This window comes from Prionailurus bengalensis, chromosome A2, assembly GCF_016509475.1.
Source record: "Prionailurus bengalensis isolate Pbe53 chromosome A2, Fcat_Pben_1.1_paternal_pri, whole genome shotgun sequence".
In the NCBI taxonomy this organism is placed as follows: Eukaryota; Metazoa; Chordata; class Mammalia; order Carnivora; family Felidae; genus Prionailurus; species Prionailurus bengalensis.
The window spans coordinates 90934324-90957965 of record NC_057348.1 but is presented as its reverse complement, the minus strand read 5'-3'; the positions used below and the strand labels follow the sequence as shown (position 1 = coordinate 90957965).

At 32.8% G+C, this 23642-nt stretch overlaps 1 protein-coding gene across 4 annotated transcripts in view; it reads right to left on the bottom strand.

Moving 5' to 3' along the window:
* RUNDC3B (RUN domain containing 3B) overlaps positions 1–23642 on the bottom strand; it is a 154959-nt gene that overhangs the window by 55164 nt on the left and 76153 nt on the right. For all 4 annotated transcript variants that reach the window (XM_043588759.1, XM_043588761.1, XM_043588760.1 and 1 more), the window contains 4 exons: positions 21397–21486; positions 18986–19066; positions 6609–6777; positions 5601–5758 (listed from right to left, as the gene is read on the bottom strand). In XM_043588759.1, the coding sequence (XP_043444694.1) occupies positions 5601–5758; positions 6609–6777; positions 18986–19066; positions 21397–21486 (498 nt within the window). The remainder of the gene's footprint in view (positions 1–5600; positions 5759–6608; positions 6778–18985; positions 19067–21396; positions 21487–23642) is intronic.

Genomic DNA, 23642 nt, shown 5'->3' with positions numbered 1-23642 from the left:
CTGAGCCACCCAAGTGCTCCTGATATTGAAGGAACTTTTAATTTTAATAAGGGAATACATTTGAAGCCCATGGCTATGAGTTAAGTTCTGAGAGTGAGTCTAACAAAAATCTTAATGGTACTGCAGTAAACCTTTGTTTTATTTTCCACTTATCACTTATTGTCAGATACACTGTAATTCTTAGGATACCCTCCACTGCCATTTGTGACATGGCACATGGAGAAAATCTTAGGCTCTAATCATGAAAATGAAAGATTTAATATATCATGGCTTCAGGAATGCAGAATTTTATGCTAATGGTTAGAACAGCTGTGCAGAGAGCCCTAAAGATCAAAGAAAGTGAAGGCCACAAAACATGAATATAAAGAGGTTTCCACTAGACAAAGATGAGACAACATGATCATCAAAACTAAAATAATTACAAGCTATAGAAGCACACTGAATATGGGCGTTTCTGCTATAACACAGAAACAAAATAAAACAAAGTGTTCTGAAATATCACACTGGAAATAACCAGCCTTACGGGTAAAACAGAGGTAGGAGCTAACAATTCAAAACCTATTCAACTTTCTAACTATAACACACTTAAAAAAAACAGTGACATTTCTAACAAAATTCCAAACCAGATTTAAAATATTGGTTAAATTCCCATTAAGTAAAGAAACATAATAATCATTTCACAACAACTTTAACAACAAAGTAAAAGCCATTTGAGAGAAAAGGGTGGAAAGAAGGCTTGAGGCTGCTGAGGTTAAGGCTTGCCAAGAAGGCAACGATAGAATGCACAAACCTGGGTAAGGACAAAAAGAGCATCTTCAAGATAAAGTTCAACTGAACCAAAGGAATGCATGATGAAAGAGTACTACAGTGAGAGAGTGCCATCTATTGGTGCATTGCAGTATGTGCCCATATTGGTATTTTTGCATTCCATTCATGTTTCTTGTTGAGAAACAGTAACCTCAGGAAAAATCAACTATGACTCAAGGTGATTTCTTTGCTATAAGGACATCACATCCTAGTTTGTGAATCCTATATGAGTTAATTCACATTACAGAAGTGATTATATATAACAAGTTCATCATATTCTCAAAATAAGAGAGAAAGCAAAACAAAGAACAAAATCTTCATTTCACTGGTAACTAAGTAGGGCATCAACATTTTCTTCTGAAAGTCAACAATATCCTGTAAGAATTAATATATCCTCTAAGAACTAATAATGTACACTGTTCTGAGGCTGCCTACTCCTGTGGCTTGCAATGAGTGTTTTACAAAGAGTTATTTGTACAAAAGATCATCGATCTGAATATCTAAACCTGTGGTTGAGGACAAAGCTTTCCTCCCATGTAGGATACTCTTCAATTAACAATGTGACCAATGATGTCAATCTGTCCACTTGATTAGCTTATGATGTCCTTGTACAGAGAAACTGTCTTATTCTTCTCTGTATTCTATTACTCTCAAGTACAGAAGTATACACTTAAATAAGTGCTTACTGAAAAAAACTAAATACAAAAATGAAAAGTTTTCCACAAATCAGCATAAATAATATGACAGTAAGTTTTTTATAAGGCCAAAACCAATATATTTCATAATATTATGAGAAACTTTCCAAATATGATTCAAAATATAACTGATACATTAAGACTGTATTTATTTAATGAAGTTTAATATAGAAGTAAAATGGAGTTAAAAGTCATTTAAATAAATGTGTACCACAGATTTCAATAAAACTATCAGAATAAAAACCTACAATGATGCTGTATTCTCAATGAAATGATAGGATTATTTCCAATCATTATTTGGAGATTTAAAATTATTTAATACTTTTAAACTCTACCACCATAAATGTAATCACTCAAATATATCTTTGTCAAAGCCTAATAATCCAAAATAATCCAAATTAGTAATATATCAGAGATCAATGAAGAAAAGACTTGCAGTTAAAGTTGATACCAGTAAAATCTTCAGGGGCCATGAATGCCTTCCTCACAATATACACAAACCTATATTATGATTATAAATATTAATCCAAATGCCATTTAAAAACTAGATCTGAAAAGCAAATTTTTTGAAACTTGGGGATAACACAATCTAAGTCCAAACTCATTGTTTGATGTGTAGCATCTGGGCATGATAAAGTAAAATATTTTAAATTTACCATTTATCCAGGTATATTTATTAAAGGAGATTTTAAAGTTTCTAGAGACCAAAATAGAGGAATAATCATTGAATGTTTTGTTTGTTCTAACTATATTATATACAACAGCATTTAATACTCATAGCAATCCACAAGGTAAATATCAATTCCAGTTTATAGATAAGGAGACAGAGGATACAGGACATTAAGACTGAGCTCGTAACGGGCAAATACAAAGCCAGTATCTGAACACAGTCCACATACGCAGGAAAGCTTTAGAATGCTCCTCTACTACGTCACTCTTAAATTCTATTGCCAAAACTGTAGACTGTTCACATTTTTTGAGACAAATTAAACCATATTTTAATAGTTACTCAAAAACACACCAAACACATATTTCTCAACGCATTGAGAAATATATAAAAAGAATAAGGTGGGGCGCCTGGGTGGCGCAGTCGGTTAAGCGTCCGACTTCAGCCAGGTCACGATCTCGCGGTCCGTGAGTTCGAGCCCCGCGTCAGGCTCTGGGCTGATGGCTCAGAGCCTGGAGCCTGTTTCCGATTCTGTGTCTCCCTCTCTCTCTGCCCCTCCCCCGTTCATGCTCTGTCTCTCTCTGTCCCAAAAATAAATAAACGTTGAAAAAAAATAAAAAATAAAAATAAAAAGAATAAGGTAAGTGACAAAGGATTTAAATCAACCAGGAAAAGATAATTAACATAACGTGAAAGCAAATATTACATTCTACATAATCCATTTAAACCCCTCTCCTGACCTTTTCCTTTACACATCACAAATTTTAATCTTCTCAGGGCCACTATTATCTTCTCAGGATTAACAAAGAGAATTTAAATGCCCAGCTTTCACTGCAGGCCCTCCTAACTGTTGACAAAAATCTCAGCAAGAAAAGAAGGAAAAAAAGTCCACTCTCTCTACAACCACAAAAATGCCCAGAGTATTCAGTACCTGAGAGATGATTCAGTTGATGTAGTGAATTGTGAAGACTCTCAAAGGAATGTATCTTACTCTTCTATTCAGTATCCTTGTAAATGGTTTTTGCACAAAGGAATCTTTTAAGACAGCAATTTACACCTGGCTAAGATTGTAGCCATGTTATGTGAAAGTAAATCTTTAACCCTAAAGTCAAGAAAACAGCCTAATTCTGACTGTTGGCCTTCATTATTTATTTGTTGCTCTGATAATATTTAGTTTAAATCTCCTTAAAGGCGTTAAAAACAATTTTAAGTATCAATGACACTCTTTTATCATACATAAAACTGTATTTTAGATTCTTTTTTAAAACTAAAAAGTTTCAGTCTTTTCCTTTTTTGATTGTTGTTTACTGTTTTGTTTTTTTAAATATAATACACTGTCATACACTGTATGACATACAGCTAACATACAGTATATACAAAGCGCTCTTGGCTTTGGGAGTAGATTCCCATGATTCATCGCTTACATACAACATGCAGTGCTCATCCCAACAAGTGCCCTTCTCAATACCCGTCACCCATTATCCCCTCTCCCCCCGTACAACCCTCAGGTTGTTCTCTGTATTTAAGAGTCTCTTATGGTTTTCACTCTTATGTGGAACTTCAGAATTTTAAGAAAAGATCATGGGGGGAGGGAAGGGGAAAAAATAGTTTCAAACAGAGAGGGAGGCAAATCATAAGAATCTTTTCCTTTAAGTTATCCAAAGTACAATAAATGATACATTTTAATTCTTCAAATGAAAATATTTCTTTGATAAAATAAAAACTGATTTCACAATTATTTTTTAAGTTAACACCATTAAGACAGACTACCAGCATCACCTGCAAATGAAAAATTAAATTATCTTTTTAATCTTTTAATGGTACAGAAATAACTAGAAATCCATATTGTTTGGCTCTTGATATTTTTCTCCCCACTTATAGAAGTGAGGACTTATGGAAGGTATTAATCTGCCCCTCAATGAGTAATACTCCAAACGACAAACTCTCTTTAAAATATTAGGAAAAAAATAAATAATATGTGAACATAATTCTTTTCATCAAGATACAAATTCCTAGAAAGCATTAAAGTTTTATGTTTATTAATAAAAAATTTTTACTTAAAAATCATCTTTCACTTTGACTAGCTCTCAAAGGATCTCTGTGCAAAATATGTAACATCCTTTAATTAAAAGGAACCATAATTACTATACAGAGAGAAAAACATCTTAACCAAATGATTAAAACTAGTATCACTAAAAAAAGGCCAACAGGCTCCATGGACCTCTGGATATGATATCCACAGCACTGACAGACATACTATGTATGTAATATTGCATCCACAAATTGATGAGCTCATTCTGATCATGAGAAAAAGCAAACAAACTCAAACTGTGGGACATTCTATAAAATTACTAGCTTGTATTCTTCAGAAATAATCTCATGCAAGACAAAGACTGAGAAATTCTTCTAGGTTAAAAGTGACTAAAGAAGCAAACAACCAAATGAAAAACATGATTCTGGACTGGATCCTGTACCAGAAAAAAGAAAGCTGCAATAAGAGCCATTATTTGGATAACTAATGAAATTGAAATGAGTTATGGGTAAGATGAAAGTACTGTACTGAATTAAATTTAAGTTGATAGATGAACTATGCTTATATATGAGAATATTTCTGTTCCTAGGAAAGATACAACTGAAGTATTACGGGGAAAAGTTATGAGGTATGCAAAAGGGACAGAATTATGAGCAAATGTGGCAAGTGTTGAAAATTGGTAAATCTAAGAAATGCCCTATGGGAATTCTTTGTGCTCTCCTTGCAACTTCTCTGAAATTTTGAAATTATTTCAAAAAAAAAACTTTTAAATCATCTTTTAAGATTAAATATTAATGTGACAAGATTTTCACCATAAACAAATAATTAATAAAATCAAGTTTGACAAAATGGTATGATCAGTACAAGTGCTTTGAATAGTGACAATTTAAGGAGCTGGTACCAGAATGTAGATCAATACACAGCTTTCTTCATCAAAAAAAAAAAAAAAAAAAAGTACTGCTATGGAAAAGCTCTCCTAAACTGTGCTTAGTGATATTCTGGGACAGCCAGGTAACAAACACTGCACTGTCACTATACTCTGAGTGGTACTGGTCTTATATACCATCTTTTTTAACCAATCATCAGTCAACCAATAACTAAATAAACACTTTTAAAAAATTATGTTTATGCATTTGAAAGAATATACACCAAGTTATAGCAGTTGACTCTGGGTAGCACAACTGAAAGTAATTTTTATTTTCTTTCTATATTTTGTAATCTATCTATAATGAGCACGGATTACTTTTAAAATAAGAAAAGTAAACTTTTAAAAAAGAGTAAGTGGAAAAGAACTTAATAGCAAGCAATCAGACTTCTTGGAATTTGAATCCTATGTCAAAACATGACATTTTCTTATGTTTATACACTGCCAATATTTTTCCAAAAGGAGCTCACTTACAGCTGATCTTGAAGCTCCACAATTATATATTCTAATTGTTCCTTTTCCAGTTTATGGGCCAGATCAGAATCTTCAATCCTTTGAAGCAGTATTTTATTCTGGGAGACAGATTCAGACAGCTGGTTCTCTCTAAGTCGTAAGAGTTCTTCAAGATAACCCTGAAAATACAGTATCATTGAGATAAAGCAACTGCAAAAACCTAATATATATCTTGAAAGTAAATGTTGAGTAGCTTAAATGCTATTCTTTCCATATTGTAATGAAACAATCTCAAAACATTATTGATGAAATCATAAAAAAATAATCCTTTTAATTAAATATGAAAATTTAACATATGTTCTCCATCATTTAAAGCCCTTCTCTGAAGTTCAATCAGATATGTTTGCTGCAATAAGAAGAATGGAAGTTTGTACCTTTTGACCCTTTCATCCATTTTACCCATCTCCACCATGTTATACATTTCTGGTGAACTGTTACTTTTTTTCAAAGGCAATGTATTTCTTTAGTCTATTTAATAGTGCTTTTGCCTTAAGGTCTATGTCGAATGATATTAATATAGAATTCTTTTGCTTAGTATTTGTTTTATCTTTATTCTACTAAATGTTAAAATCTCAAACATATAAATGAAACTGCACACAAAACAATAAATTACTTTCTTTTTTTTTAAGTAGGCTTCACGTCGTGCATGGAGCTCAGTGTGGAACCCAATGTGGAGCCCAACGTGGGATTTGAACTCATGACCCTCAGATCAAGACCTGAGCTGAGATCAAGAATGGGACGCTCAACCAACTGAGCCACCCGGGAGCCCCTAAATGGCTTATTTTTATATTACAACATAAAATTAGAAGTTGAACAAACAGAAGCCTCTTTTAAAACTATGCCTGATTTTTAATTAAGAGGACAATTCAAGAACAGAAAGGAAGTAGCAGCGGGTCAATCTTTTGGCAGTGACAGTCCAAACGCTATAATGAGAATCAAATTAGGTGACTTTTGGCAACTGATAAATACCTTCTGTTCCAGGGTTAGCTGATACTTTTGTTTAACTCTCTTACACTTGTTGAACCAACTATTCTCATCCATGATGAAAGGAGGCCCGACATTCTCTGGAGTGCTGCTTTCACTACCACTGCTTCCCAAAGTCCTCAGTTCTTCCTCGTCACTGCTGATACTATCAGAACTGGGAAGGTTAAAATTTTTTAAATAAAGTTAATATATTCCACTCTGTTAAGAAATATTTCCATATTTTGTAAGCTACTGGTGAGCAAACTGCAAATATTTAGCACTCCATATACAGTTATAAAAATGATATTATAAAGACTTTAGTTCCTGAAAAAAAAAAAAAAAGACAGCTAGCATAGGCTGCTGACTCCCTCTCACAGAGTTAAGCCTTGAGATGTTACGGAAATTCAGTTGAGGTTTATAGACCTAAGGAATTAACATAAAAACTGTGAGAACATTCTGAGAGAGAAAAGATTTCCAGAGAAGAGAACCACAAACCCCAAATGTGTTGGGAAGAACTTTCTAGCTATTTTTTCTCCACTGTCATAGGTAGTTCACTGCCTATCCAATATCCACTGTAGGGCAGACAAACAGCACTACCAGCCTAACATCGGGGGGAGTATAACAGGGCAGTATTCAAGGTGAGCTCAGTGTTGGCAAAAATAATAAAAGGTTCAGAAAAACTAGGTATTCCTAGGCATCTTCCATTGGATGAAGTAGGAGAAACAGAAGTAGAGCAGAGAAAACATCATTTACAACCCACACCTAAAATTTCTAATGACATCTTTATGGTAGAAGAGGACAGAATAAGGTGGGAAAAAAACGAAGAAACTAAATGAAGAAGTGTGCTAAAATGGATGTCTGGTTTAGAAAGAAGAATGAGGAGATGTTATATTCAAAGAGGAACAGATAAAAGTACATTTCAAAATATAAGCAATGATAGTAACATAAGAGGAACAGCATAAAAATATTCTGCATAATCTTCAAAGTATTAAAACAACCTGTGATCTATCAAATTGAGGGGCAAAGTAAGAAAATGCAGTAAATTCAAAACAAAAAATAAGATGGCAGAATAATCCCTCATACAAAATAAGTTATAAAAATCTTAAATGGGTTAAATTCAGTAACAAAGCCAAATGTTTAATTTTATTAAGACAAATAAGAACCAACAATAAGTTGTCTACAAGATACATATGAATACAGAACAACTAACCTTAAAGAGATGGAAAGCACACCCAGAAAATATGACTCAAAAGAAATCCAGGTCAGCAATCATGATTTCATGGGGTAACATAGATATAATGGTGGAAAACAGTATAAGTATCAAAGAAAGATATACATTCCATTCTCCGTGATCCGTGTTTGCATATGTGGTCTTCTAAGTCTGGGGTCCAAGTATGTTGTCAATATGAGTCACAGGCCTCCACATAAAGAAAGGTCCTAACTACCAAGAAGATGCTCTCAGTCAGTGATCTAGGAAACAAACTAATAAATAAACACACACCAGAGGAAATTTGCCTAACATAGCCAAGGCTTTTGGTGGACCAGAGAAAATAAAGCAGTGGCTGATAATAAAGCTCCAGCTTTGAAAAATAGACAAATAGAACTTGTAAAAAATTATATTTGACATTAAAAAATTAAATGGATGAGCAAACAAGCAGATAGAATTGAAGAGGGAATTAGTAGAAGCTATGAAGAAATAATTAAAGATTTTCAAAATGCTAAGCAAAAAATAACTGCTATTCCAGGATAGCATATCCAGCAAAATTATCTTCCCAGAAAGAGGGCAGTATAAGCACATATTCAGAAAACTAAAACCTGAGAGTTACACGAATAAATTTTCCTACAAGAACTTCCAATGATCATACTCCAAGAAAAAGACAATGATCTAAGAAGAAACAGTGATCAAAGAAATTTTTAAGTTTATGGGTAAACCTGAACAAATATTGAGAGCAATGAAACACTAACAATGATTTCTGCTTTTGGAATTTTAAAAACATCAATGAGAGACCTAAGATTCTGGATGGTAGTAGCATATGAAAACGAGTGGAGTTAAAACAATACAAAGTCCTCGTTTATATGGAGAGATAGTAAAGTATTAACTTTAGACTTTAACTTTTAAATATGCATATTAAAATTAATGAAGTAGCAATAAAAGAAGAGTAGTATGTAACTTGTAAACTAGTAAAGAAATAAAATGGGGGGGGAGAGGAAAAAAATCAATACAAAAAGAGGGAGAAAGAAGAGAGAGAAGGTAGAAAAAGAAATTCAAAAAAACAGAATCAAAACAAAGAGTAAAACAGTAGATACCAATCTAAATTTATTAGTAAATGTCCTAATCACCTCAGTTGAAAGACAAAGCCTTTAGACTAGATTTTTAAAATTCCAGTTAAGTGTATCTTGATGAGCATGGAGCAATATACGGAGCTTCTAAGTCACTACACTGTCCATCTGAAACTAATATAACACTGCATGTCAACTACAATGGAAATTTTTAAAAATTTTCTAATTAAATAGTACTTTAAAAAGATACACTTAAAAATAAGGATATAGAAAGGCTAGAAGTGCTTGCTCCATTTCATACCTTCCTGCTGTATGCTTTTTCATATATTAACATACTGAAATCAGGATACAGCATACAACTGATGACATTTTACTTGCTGTCAAACCATTTTCTCACTTAGTAATATCTCTGAACTGGGATGCATTTACAATGGAAGGCATGTCAGTTAAGATGAAATATGGTTTAAAAAAAGATAAAAATACACTAAAAAAATACCTAAAAAATTGGTGGGACTCTATTTATATCAGACAAAGTGGATTTTAAGGAATAAAAAATTACTACATATTTATGGCTACTACATAGTGATAAAAAATTCATTATTTCAGGAAAACCTAAGAATTCAAAACTTAGATGCATCTTTTTTTTTTAGTTTTGGTAATTTTTTTTTAAAAAAATTTAACTTTATTTAAATCTAAGTCAGTTAACATATAGTGTAATAATGATTTCAGGAGTAGAATTTAGTGACTCATCACTTACATATAACACCCAGTGCTCATCCTAACAGGTGCCCTCCTTAAAGCCCATCACCCATTTAAGAAATTTTTTTTCAACATTTATTTATTTTTGGGACAGAGAGAGACAGAGCATGAACGGGGAAGGGGCAGAGAGAGAGGGAGACACAGAATCGGAAACAGGCTCCAGGCTCTGAGCCATCAGCCCAGAGCCCGACGCGGGGCTCGAACTCACAGACCACGAGATCGTGACCTGGCTGAAGTCGGACGCTTAACCGACTGCGCCACCCAGGCGCCCCAAGCCCATCACCCATTTAGCCAATCCCCCTACCTAACACCCCGCCAGCAACCCTCAGTTTGTTCTCTGTATTTAAGAGTCTCTTATGGTTTGCCTCCCTTAGACGCATGTTTTAACTCAGCTTCAAAACTAGAAAGCAAAAATTTTAAGTATGACAAGAAAAAACTGACAAATCAAATATAACAGTGAAAGAATTCATCATCTCAATGAAAGAGATGAAGCAGAGAAAAATAAGAAAGGATACATACTCCCAGAACAACCATTAACAAGCATAATCTAATGAGCATAGGCCCCAATCATTGGAATACTGACCAATTCTAGACCATTTTTCAGCAGATTTCAAGAAACTATTATTATGTGAACCATACTCACTAATCTCAACTATAACAAAAGCCCTGAAAATGTTTGAAAATTAAAAATTATACTTCAAATATTTGTTGGTCAAAATTATAACGGAAATTTAATTTAAAACAACTAAAATATAAAATAATTTATCAAACATAAGGTACAACTAAAGGAGTAATTCGAGGGCCTTATGTACTTAAAAGAAGTAAATTTGAGTATTGAAAGAGAAAAGATCATAAAAACTGTCAACAAATTGGGTATAGAGGAAACATATCTCAACATAATAAAGGCCATATATGACCCAGCCCACAGCTAATATCATACTCAATGGTAATAAGATGAAAGCCTTTCCTCTAACATCAGGAAGAAGACAAGGATACCGACTGTCACCACTACTATTCAACAAAGTATTGGAAATCCTAGGCAGAGCAATTAGGTAAGAAAAAGAAATAAAAGACATTTGAATTGGAAAGGAAGAAGTAAAACTGTCACTATTTGCAGATGACATGATATATATATATATATATATATATATATATATATATATAAACCTTCAAGATGCCACCAATAAGCTGTTAGAATAAATGAATTCAGTCAACATGGAGACTACAAAATCAATATACAAAATAAGCTGTGTTTCTACATACTGATGACAAAATATCAGAAAGAGAAAATAAGAAGGTAATCCCATTTATGTTTACATCAAAAGAATAAAATACCTTGCAAAAAATGTAACAAAGTGTTGAAAGATCTCTACAATGAAAACCGTAAGACACTGATGAAAGAAACTGAAAAAGGCACAAATAAATTTCAAGACATTCTTTCTGTGCTCATGAAATGGAAAAATTCATATTGTTAAGATGACCATACTATCCAAAGCAACCTAAGATTCAATGCAATCCTTATCAAAATTCAATGGCATTTTTCATAGAAGTAGAACAATCAGAAAATCTACGTAATCACTCACAGTGAGTAGCCAAAGCAGTCCGGAGCAAGAACAGACCTGGAAGCATCACACTTACTAATTTCAAAATACATTACAAATCAACAGCAATCAAAATAGAATTATACTGGAATAAACACAGATCAATGGAACAGAATAGAGTCCAAAAATAAACCCAAACATATTTAGTCAATTAATTTATGACAAAGGAGCCAAAAATATTCAATAGTTAAGAACAGTTTGGTCAATGAGTGGAGTTGAAATAATTGATCAGCCACATGTGAAATAATAAAGCTGGACTCCCATTTACACATACCATACATTAAAATCAACTCAACAAAATAGATCAAAGACTTGAATGTAAAATCTGAAACTGTAAGACTCTAGAAGGAAACACAGAAAGTAAGCTCCTTGACACTAATCTTGACAATGATTTTCAGATTTGGGGCCAAAAACAAAGGCAAATAAAAGCAAAAGCAAAAGTAAACAAATGGGCCAACATCAAATTAAAAGCCTTCTGCACAGTAGAAAAAAATCATCAACAAAATTAAAAAACAACCTACTGAATAGGAGATAATATTTGCAAATCATAAATCTGATAAGGAGTAAATACCCAAAATATATAAAGAACTCAGAGAACTTCATAACAAAAAGATAAATAATCCAATTACAAATGGACTAAGGACATGAATAGACATTTCTCCAAAGAAGATATATGAAAGGGTCACAGGTACATGAAAAGATGGTCAACATCATTAGTCATTAGGGAAATGAGTATCAAAACCACAATGAGATACCATCTCACACCTGTTAGAATGGCTATCATCAAAAAGATAAGAGGTAACAAATGCTAGTGTGGACAGGGAGAAAAGCAAGCCCTTGTTCACTTTTGGTGAGATTGTAAATTTGATACAGTCACTATGGAAAACAGTATGGATGCTCCTCAAAAAATTAAAAATAGTACCATATGATCCAGAAATTCCACTTCTGGGAATATATCCAAAGAAAACAAAACACTACCTTGAAAAGATATCTGCACCCTACATTCATAGCAGCACTATGTATAATAGCTGAGATATGGAAACAATCTATCCATCAGTAGATGAATGGATGGAAAAGACATGGTACAGGTATACAACAGAATATGAAATCTTGCCATTTGCAACACCATGGATGGACCTTGAAGGAAGGCATTATGCTAATAAGTGAAATAAATCTGAGAAAGACAAATGCTATATGATTTCATTAATATGTAGAAAACACATACACACACAAAAACACAAACTTGTAGAAAAAGAGATTAGGTTTGTGGTTACCAGCCACAGAGCGTAGAGGGAGGAAGAAGTGAAGAAAGGGAAAGGGAATAGGAGGAAAGTGGTCAAAAGGTACAAACTTCAGTTATAAAATAACTAAGTACTAAGGATGTAATATATAACATGATGACAAGAAATAACATTGCTGTATGAATATAGAAAGTTCACGGAATAAATCCTGAGTGGTCATTACAAGTAGAGTTTTTTTTTCCTTTTTTTTCTTTTCTTTTTATTGTATCTATATAAGAAGATGGATGTTAGCTGAACCTACTGTGGTAGTCATTCATTTCACAATGTATGGAAATCAAACCTTAATTCTGTACTCCTTAAACTTCTACAGTGATGTATACCAATTATTTCTCAACAAAAATTGAAAAAAAAATCTACAAAACTGACAAAATGCTTTGGCAAGAATGATTTCAAAATTAAGCCAAAATAAAAGGCTATGAACACAAAAGGCAAAAGGTAACATAACAGAAATGAAAAGAGATTTTAAAAGATATTTAAAGAAATCTCTGAACATCATGACATGTTTTTTGTTTTACTTTAATAAAATATAATTTACCAAAACTGAATCAACAATAGAAAATTGTAATGATTAATGGGACTACCAATGAAATTAAAATAGTAATTTTTTTTTTAATTTAAAAAGTAGAAAGCAAAGAGCAATAAGGAAGTTTCTTGTAAGGACGAGGAAGAAAATAAATACTTACATACAATGATTCCAAGGTATACATTACCTCATTAATCCTCATGATAATTCCATGAGGTATTGCTCTACTATTTAACAGATTCACCCAACAATGGAAGACAGTAAGAATAAGAGAAAAGTAGTTTGTTCAAGGTCGCCCTAGTAAGGGAAACTGGTATTCTATTACAAAATTTTAAAACAATTTTACATTGCCTCCCAACATTTCAATGACTAATAATACTACAGCTGTCTAAAAAAGCTGAATGGCTAAGAAGGTATATTGATGCCAGGTCATGAATGACCTATATGTTTTGCTAACACTTAGTTATTATAGGCCATGGACAATGAAAAGCTGAAACTCACAAAAGTATCTCTTATTCTGAAGGACACAGAAGTTCTGCAATATTTTTGGTGGGAAAATGATACTTAAGAATTTCAGGAACATTCCAATATTTTGAAGAGCAAAATATTTTTAAAATTTTTATTGAGGCAATGATATAAAAGGAAAAATAGTTTTCCTTTACCGAAAACCTATATAATGCTTTATTATTTATAATTGTTAAACAGACTAAAAATTCTTATCACTCACCTTCTTTATTCCTTTACCTCTAATAATTAAGCACTTATTTTTAATAAGGATATAAAAAGAAGGAAATAATGGACCATAAAATGTTCAGACTATTAATCTTGTTGAAATTTTAAAGTATCATCTCCTTCAGAGGGCTATTTTTAATCCTGTAAATGAGCATGACAAAAACTAGAAGATATTCATTTAATTTTCAAAACACCTACTTATTGCATGTCTATTCTTATGCTAAGTACTGTTAAAGCACTGAGATTTAAGTGTGAGTCAACATAACAGTCCTTGCTTTCTCAGGGTTTACATTCCAGTAGGAGGAGATAAACAAATAATATACCACCTGTTAGATAGCAAGAGTCACTATGCAGAAAATAAAGGAGGGAAGAGGCATAGCATGGGTAGGAATATTATTTTAGGTAGGAAGTTCAATGAAGTCTTCATCAGTAAGAGGGTATTAAGCTGGATTTTCGAGAAGAAGTGGGAAATAGATGTGTAAATATCTGAGTGATATTGCATTTGATAGGAAGGACAAAGGCCCTAATGCACAAGTGTGTCTGGTATGCTCAAGGAATTACAAAATGGCCAGGGTTACTGAAGCATGGTAAATGGGAAGGCAGGTAGTAGGAGATAAGGTCAGAGAGGTACTGGAGGCCAGATCAAATAACGACCTTGTCTTTTGAGTTACATGAAAGAAGCTGCTGGAAAAGTTATGAGCAGAGGAATGAAATGATCTTTCATTTAAGAAAAATCAGTCTAGCTGTCTATGGAGAATTAACTATAGGAGTCAGAGGTGAAGGCTTGAAGACTTTTGCAAATTTCCAGGTTTGAATTAAGGAGGTAATAGTGGTGGTGCCAAACGATTTGCTGGTGGATCCTATGTGGATTATGGCAGAGAAAGTTCAATGATGATACCAAAGTTTTGACCATAAGCAGCCAGAATGACAGAACTACCATTCTTGGAATGGGAATGGCTAAAGGAAGAAAAGTTTGGGAGAGAAATAGGAGTTCTATTTTGTACATGCTCATTTGAGGTGCTTACTACACATCCAAGCGAAGATGGCAAGTTGGCAGCTGGATATATGAGTCTAGAGTTTTGGGCAATGTTCCAGGTAGAAGTGTACATCTGGGAAAGAGTAGCATAAAGATAATATTTAGAGCCACTAAACTGGAGAGTGAGTACAGACAGAAAAGATGATTTGGGACTGATCTCTAAAACAGTCCAACACTTAGAGGTTGGGGAGATGAGGAGAAACGGGGAAGGGGAGTGAGGACGGAGGAAAACTGGAAGAGCATGGTATCAAACAGTGCTCAAAGAAGGTCGAGACAGACAAGGAAATGATTAACCACTGGATTTGACAATGAGACACCACAGCTGACTCTGACAAGAGCACTTTCAGGGGTAAGTATTAAAGCTCAATTTGAATAGTTCAAGAGAGAATGGAGGCAGAACAAAACAAACCTGGGAACACAGTGTTATAATAAAGGAGAGGTGACTGACTGAGAAGTAGCTAGAAGTGACTATGGGGAAAGTTCCTCTGTTTCATTTTTTAACATGGGGAAAATAACAACATGCATGTATGCTGTGAGGTGTGGGAAGATACTGAAAAGAGGGGAAATTAGGGGCATCTGGGTGGCTCAGTTGGTTAAGCATTCAACTCTTTGACTTCAGCTCAGGTCATGATCTCACAATTCATGAGTTCAAGCCCCACATTGGGCTCTGCGCTGACAGCACAGAGCCTGCTTGGGACTCTGTCTTCCCCTCTCTCTGTCCCTCCTCTGCTTGCCCTCTATCTCTCAAAATAAATAAAAAATTAAGTAAAAAATTTTAAAAAAAAAGAAAAGAAAAATTAATGGAAGAGGACAGAACAACTGCTGGGACAAAAACCTTAACCTAAGAGACAGGATGGGATGTAGTACACAGGTCAAAGAACTGGTCTTCCATAGCAAAATGATTACTTTATTCCTACAAGAGGCAGAATGTATGGGATAGAATGTCTAAGAAGGGCAATTAACAGCATACATGAGTTAACAGTCTCTTTAAGTCAGCAATTTTGTTTGTAGAAATTTGCCTCTTTAAGGATATAGGCATGTTTAAGTACGAAGACTAAGCTATAAGAATGCTGATGGCAACATTATATTGAGAAGTACAAAACTGAAGGCATCATAAGACACTATCATTAGCTACTGGACTTTTCAGGCCTAAAATCTATTTAAGAAAAAATGTTTAAAAGATGTTTAAAGTTTTATCAAGCAGTAACTCAGAAAACCTGAGTTTTCTCAATGATACACAACCTAAAAGCCAGTTTTAAATATGAAATCTATTTTAGGATGTTTTCTATTAACATATTTCATATATTTAGCTTCAGAAGGATAACACTTCATTTACAGAGAGTAATAGCTAATAAACATTTTTTAAAAGTTCAGCTTCACCAGCAAATAAATGCAAATTAAAACAATAGGGAAAAAACCCAATAGGATATTATTTTCCACTTGTACAACTGGCCACATTTTTAATACTTGGTGGGCAATGGTGGGAAGCAAGCAATCTCACATATTGCCTATACAAACTTAACTAGCATGGCCTCTTTGGAGTGCAATTTGATAGCATATTTCAAAAGCTTTAATAATACATGTGCTATTTATCCCAGAAATTTTACTTCCACTTTAACTTAAAGAAATAATCATGGTCTATATAAAAGATGTAGTTACAAGGTTATTAACTGCAAAAGTGCATACGACAGTGACAACTAACTGAATGTATCCTAAAAGTCCAACAATAATTACGTAAAAATACTGTAAGATAATGAAATTCTATTCACTTAGGGAAATGATGCTGTGGAAGGATGGTTAATGACATGCAAGAATCTTCATTATACAGTATTAAGGGAAAGAAGTACTACATGTACATTATAATTCCATGTTAAAGAAAAAGATAAGGCTGGAAAGCTACCCATCAAAATGTTAATGCCTCTAGCAGCTGCTTCTTAAAGGTAAGATTTTGAGTGACTTAAGTTTTCCTCTATCTACCTATCTTTATTTTCTAGTTTTTGTATAATGAATATGTATTACTTACCAAATAAATTTGAGTGGTGATGCACTCAGACCCACCATCAGAATGTATTACTTATCAAATAAATTAAAAGCAGTAATTTTGTTAAGGATATATTTTTACAGTTTCTTAAAATTAGAAACCTAATAAACGTTTTATTTGTCTAATATAGGTATATTTTGTGGAAGCAACTGAATGTTTACAATATTGGCTCTTTATGATAATCAAGACTGTTTACATATTTCTAAAAAGAAGACCTCCATTATCAGTAATGCTAACTTATTTATGACAAGGTGGAATTGGTACTTCCCTTCTCATTTCAGTGTCCTTTTTATAATAAGATAGTAGAAATCCCTCAGCGTATGAAGGAGAGGAAGCTAGACATACAAGTTTGGATTAGTACATCAAAGAAAGACAGTTGCATAAAAATGCGGACAAAAAGTGGTTAAGCAAGTTGGAGGCAGAGAGCATTTATCATTAAACTCATTCTGAGGGGACCACCTGAGAAAGTTCCATTATTGTATTTTTAAAAGTGTTGCAGTAATTACTATAGTCTCTTATGTATGTAGGAGAGAAAAATTAGTATTCACATTCATCTTTATATTTTCAAGTCACTTCCTAAATCACTACAAATAGCCTTTCTACCTACTTGTCAATGGCCAAACTCCTATGTCCAGCTGTCAACTTGCTCTTTAATTCCAGACCTGTGAACCACTCTGCACAAACTAGCTGTGTGTTTAGACAAGCTACTTAAGCTCTCTCTGTTTCAGTTTTCTCATTTATAAAATTAGCTTTTGAGGATTAAATGAGTTAATAGAAGGAAAGCACTTTGAATAATGCCTGATATACAATAAGCATTCAATATTACTAGCATTCTTTCTACTAGTATTATTTTTGAACTACTGTCTTCAAAAATGTCCTGAAATCTAATATACCCAAAACAGTATAATTTTATGCCTGTTCAAAATTCTTGCTCTATTTGGTTTTTAGATGTAAAGTACTAGAATTATCACTTTCCCCAAGTGATCCACTTACTCAAGTTAGAAATCTTGGTACCATAAGACTGGGTTACTACTCCTTCACCACCTAAAGTATCTTCACACTCCTACCTCTCACATAGGGACTTCTCTCACTAGATGATGATTATCCTGGTGACAGGGACTATATTATTATTTTCAGAATTTCATGAATTGCCCTTACTGTTGACATCTGTGTATCCCTGGCAGCTGGTAAAGTTTCTTTCCTACATTAGATCCCCAATAAATGCATCTTCCAGTGTGCGTGTGTATGTACATTACGTATATACCTATAATACTCTCTTTCTGTTTTCCTTAAAGCTTTAGCTTGATCATAACACTTTTAAAGTATATAATCATTCTATTCAGGAAGCCAATTATGTAATCACACCTTCAAAAAATTTACAGATATCATCTGATTAATTTTCAATGCTGGTGAGATTGTAGGAAATTCTTAACTCTCATACAATACTAGTATTAAGATAAATTGGTACAGACTCTTTTAAAAAGACACACTTTAAGAGCCATAAAATTTTTCATTGTATTTGCCTGAATAACTCTGTAAATTCACAGCAGAAACAAAAAGAAAACTGATTTGCAAAAACATTCATTATCCTTTCCTCTATAATGGAAAACAATCTGAATGATGAATTATAATTTTGAACTCTCAATGGACTATTATAGAGCTATCAAAGTTATTATTATAATGATGATAGCAACAGAAATACATGATGTTTTCTAAAAACTACGCTGAAATTACAACTATGTAAAAAGTTTAAACACATTGGGGTCTGCAAATGGAGTCTGTATTTTTGAATAATTTCTGATACTAAAATAAAAGCAATTTTAATCAGATGGACATATTACACAAGACATTAAACTATAAGTTAATATTTATTTTTTCTCTATCTTTTTTTTATTTTAGACAGCACGCACAAGTAGGGAAGAGGGGTAGAGGGAAAGAGAGAGAATCTTAAGCAGGCTCCACACTCACCACAGAGGCCAATGTGAGGCTCAATCCAACAACCCTGGGATCATGACCTAAGCTGAAATCAAGAGTTGGGCGTTCCACTGACTGAACCACCCAGGTGCCCCTAAATTAAGATTTCAATAACATATTTCAAAACGTCATATACCTCTGGGTAAACTTCAAATATGGTGTGTAGTCTATTACAGCAGGAAAGTTTCCATCCAATCCCTCTCCCTTGAGGCAGAAGCTAAGAAACAAATAAATATGTCACATAATACATCAAACCTTTAAATCGACATTAAGCATTATAAACAATCTCTGGTTTGAGACATTTGTTTCATCAAATTGTAGGTAAATTTTTTATTCATATTTTAGATGTTACTTGTTACAAATAAACACCTCAATAAAGATACTCTGCGTTCAATACCAATGACAAAGGACTGCACAATACACTCTAACCTGAATATATCATGCAAAAGAAAAATTTTCTGAGAAATCTGTTCAAACGTTATTTGACACTATTTTAGTCTTCACTGGATTTTTTTAAGACGTCATTAGAGGATTTTCAAATGAAGACTTGTTCATGTTTTCATACAAATTCTTAGATGCCGCTGACTATATTTTTAAAAGATTTAACTAATTAGAAGATGACAGTTTTTTAAACTATGAATAAGTGAAAGGGCCTGGGTCTTAGACCTAAAAAGAAAGCTAAAAAAAATCCTTTTGATCGTCAGTCAATCCTTTTTGAGGCCATGACAACAGGAAAGGTTGCTACTTGCCCAAAGTCATACCGGGAGTCACATAAAGCCCGTAAAAAAACTCTAGACCTCTGGTCTCCCAATCCAGTAATCTTTGTTTTGTATGATGGTGTATCCAATAGGATAATAAAAAAAGTGTTTAGTTTTATGGTCACTGTTATTAAAAAAGTACATCTACTAGGAACATAAACAAGAACATTTACAAGATGTAGGTGGATCTTTCAAAAAACAAATTATTCTATGAACTCCCATGTTCTGATTTCTTTGGGAAGTCTGCCTATTGAAATTCTATTTTTAAATGTTAATATCAAGAGTATCTTGGTATTGCTCCATACTTTTTCATGCTTGAATAAGGAGGAGCCAAAGGGCAATACTTTATAAGGGCTTTCCTTCATTTACAGAAATATTACTAATGTATCTTTAAGACATTTACTTTCAGCTGATCATACAGCATCATTGGGTTACAATAAACCAAGAGTTCACATTCTTATCCCAGGTTTTCTTTTTGCACCAAAAAACAGAAATGTAAAGGATTCAGACAGAACCAGCAGGATGACAGGTGAAAAATTAATACACTCAGAACGATCAAAAAGACAACCTCCATATGGCATCTATCATTTTTGTATTCTAAACAATTAAGCTAATAACCTAATACTACTTTATTAAATTTTAAACAGAGGAAAGTTATACTGAGAAAATGAAAATATTTTGAAAAGGAAGTGATTTGCTAAAAAAAAAAAAAAGGTACCCTCAGTAATTTGCTAAAAAAAAAAAGGTACCTGTATTAAAAATGAGCAGCATTATATTTCTATTAAAGATCTAACAGTAGGGGCGCCTGGGTGGCGCAGTCGGTTAAGCGTCCGACTTCAGCCAGGTCACGATCTCGCGCTCCGTGAGTTCGAGCCCCACGTCGAGCCCCATGTCGGGCTCTGGGCTGATGGCTCAGAGCCTGGAGCCTGTTTCCGATTCTGTGTCTCCCTCTCTCTCTGCCCCTCGCCTGTTCATGCTCTGTCTCTCTCTGTCCCAAAAATAAATAAACGTTGAAAAAAAAAAATTAAAAAAAAAAAAAAAAGATCTAACAGTAGATTTTCATTTAAGTTTTATACTTATTTTGTTGATACTCTTGGATTTTAAGTGATATTTTTCAATAAAATTGTAATATTTCCATTAATCTTATGTTTGAATTGTTATAAGCAAACTTTTTATTTTTAGCATAATGTAAAATCTTAGATCAATTAAAGAATACAAAAAGATCCTTCCATGAATATATGAAAAACTTACATTTACATTTTTAGAACTTATACTCAGTCTGAAATCAATTCATCTTGTTGATGATAGAAGCAAATATTAGTAATATTTCTGATGGCCAAGATACATAATATAAACACAAGGTACCAAACACATCATGCCAGGAGTTTTTTATTTCAACACATGAGATCATGAAAATCTTTCTGGCTTTCCATCTACTTTCAGGGCATTTTTTCACTTTATAGCAGTAGCTGAAAAATACAAGAGATAAGATCCAAAAACTTCCTTCAGGGCTACAAGGGTACATAATCTTTTGCTGGGGAGATATAGTCTAAGATTTGCCCAAACTACAGAACAAACATGTCAGTTAAATCAATAACTTTGAGACAGTCTCTTTGCTGAGAGCAAACCCAGTTAGAAAGCTGATGTTACTGGAAAGGGAACGACATGAATCAAATATCAATATCCAGCTGTGTGCTTTACTTCTTATTAGCAAACCAAGAATAAAAGCTAAGTAGAAACTGGTATGAGGTAGAATAATTTAAAACCTGAATGCATTTAGACTAAGTACCTGAAATCAATGGCATTGAGTCCAAGCAGCATGCCAGCAAGCATATTTGCTTCCTCGCCCAAGACAATTGCTCCATCGTCATAAAATCGCCTATAAAATGAAACGGGTAAATATATAAATATTAAAAACAGACTGAAGTATCCTCTGTAGAAATTATTTAGAAACCAAACTAAGGTATAAAGAACTAAATTTTATTTATCAAAATAAAAACTATTTGGATCAGCCAATTCTTGAAGATATTTAGGAAAAAAAACAAAAAATGCTGCCATAAGAACAACAACAAAAAATTATTCTAAGTATTTCCACCACTTTTAAAAAGAACTTCCAAAGTAACTCTTTCAACTGGCCAAGACTGCCTACTCTGTTTCCCTAACAGTGAAGCAATATAAATGTAATCCGAAAGGTGGAAAATTCACATTTTTACTGGTCTAATTTTGAAATTCTGTAGATATTATTGTATATATAGAAAAAGACAAACACACATTGCTTTTCTGTAAGTACAAGAAAGTCTATTTATTAACTAAATGGAGAACTAGAGAGATGTGATCATTAGTAATTCATCCTAATCTTTTAACACTACAATACTAATGAGCTAGCAGGGTGTTTGCATATGAAAAAGGAAGTATTCATTATCTCTGACAAAATAAATTATGAATCCACCTCTCTTAATTTTTGTAAAGCTTATTGTTTTGGTTAATGTCAGTTTTTAAAATACTACAATTTTATTTTAAAATATTTAAAATAAGTATTTTGAGAAAATATTATGATACGAGTCTATGGCATTTTTCCACAAATAAGTACGATCATTGTATTTACTTTTAAAAATAATACTGTGCAAAAACTAGTTTATGTTCAATAACCAGGCATCATTTGATTGTATTACCTATTTATATTAGATATAGACAGTGGACACCACTCTGTAAGATCCCACCAACTAAAAGAAAATTTTAGTAATGGAATTTTAGTAAATTTTATTTATTTTATTTATTAAATAAAATTAATTAATTAATTTATTTATTTTATTTATAAAATAAAATTAAATAAAATTTATTTATTAAATTAAATTATTCCATTTTAGTAAATAGAATTTGTCTTACTCTTTTTAGTCATGAGTTTATTAAGGCTGCAAAAAAATTTAATAAGCTCATAATCCACCAATTTTGCATAGTTCATAGTTTAAAAAATACTTTTACAAACATATCCTTTGATTCTTCTTTAAAAAGTCCATGAAGCAAAGGTGGAAAGAACTATTATGAGTTTCAAATTTTCCATCAAGAAAAGTTAAGAATTAGGTTAAAACAATTTGCCCAAGCTCATGCAGATAAACTGCTCAAGGAAGAAACATAATTCTTCTTACTTTAAGTTCTATATATTTTCTTTTAAACCTTATCACTGCCTATAAAACAAAAATATTTAAAGAGAATTTAACCTATATTATAGTTCATAAGGAATTTTAAATGAGTGAAAAGTACAAAGGAAAATAAGAGACCTTCTGTCAGATACAAACAAATATGTGGGAAGACTTGCCTGGAATAGAGGTTTTGTGTTTCCTTGGAAATATGGGAATTGCTTTTATTGATTTATGTAAAAAGAGAAAAACTAAAACTTCCAGCCTAACAGAGATTAACAAAACAAATGGAAAAAATTTCTACATACTTAAGGTTTTCCACAAAAAGGTAAAGATATTTAAATAAATTTATATACCTGAGATTTTGCCACTGTTCCAATAGCTAAAATGGCTGTTGACAAAATATTTTGACTCCGAAAAGAGTTATGATTACAATGGCTCTAGAGCCCAAATTCTGTTGAACACATGCCTTAAAAAGAATTCTGGTTTTTGATAACTGGGAGTCACCCATTATTCCTAGTATTTCCCTATATAAGAAAAGGTCTTTTTTTTTTCTTTTTTAATTTTGAGTCCACCGTGCTTAAAAGTACATTCTAAGAGTCAGATCAAAACTATTTCTGCTTATTCCTAATGTCAACATTGTGTTAGGGACTGCTGAAGAATACCAAAAACACACACATATTTCACCAGTTTCAGAGATTTCTTAAAGTCTAAAGATCTTATACAATATTCTTTTGAGGAGTTCTTTGGCTTAAGTTTTACTAATAATTTTTTAAGTAAACCAATATAAGTGAAACACTTGCTATATGTGAAATAATTCCACTTAAATAAAACAATACCTGAAGTGGAATGCTGCATAGACCTCATTTATTATGAGTTTTTACTGAACCAGAAGGGA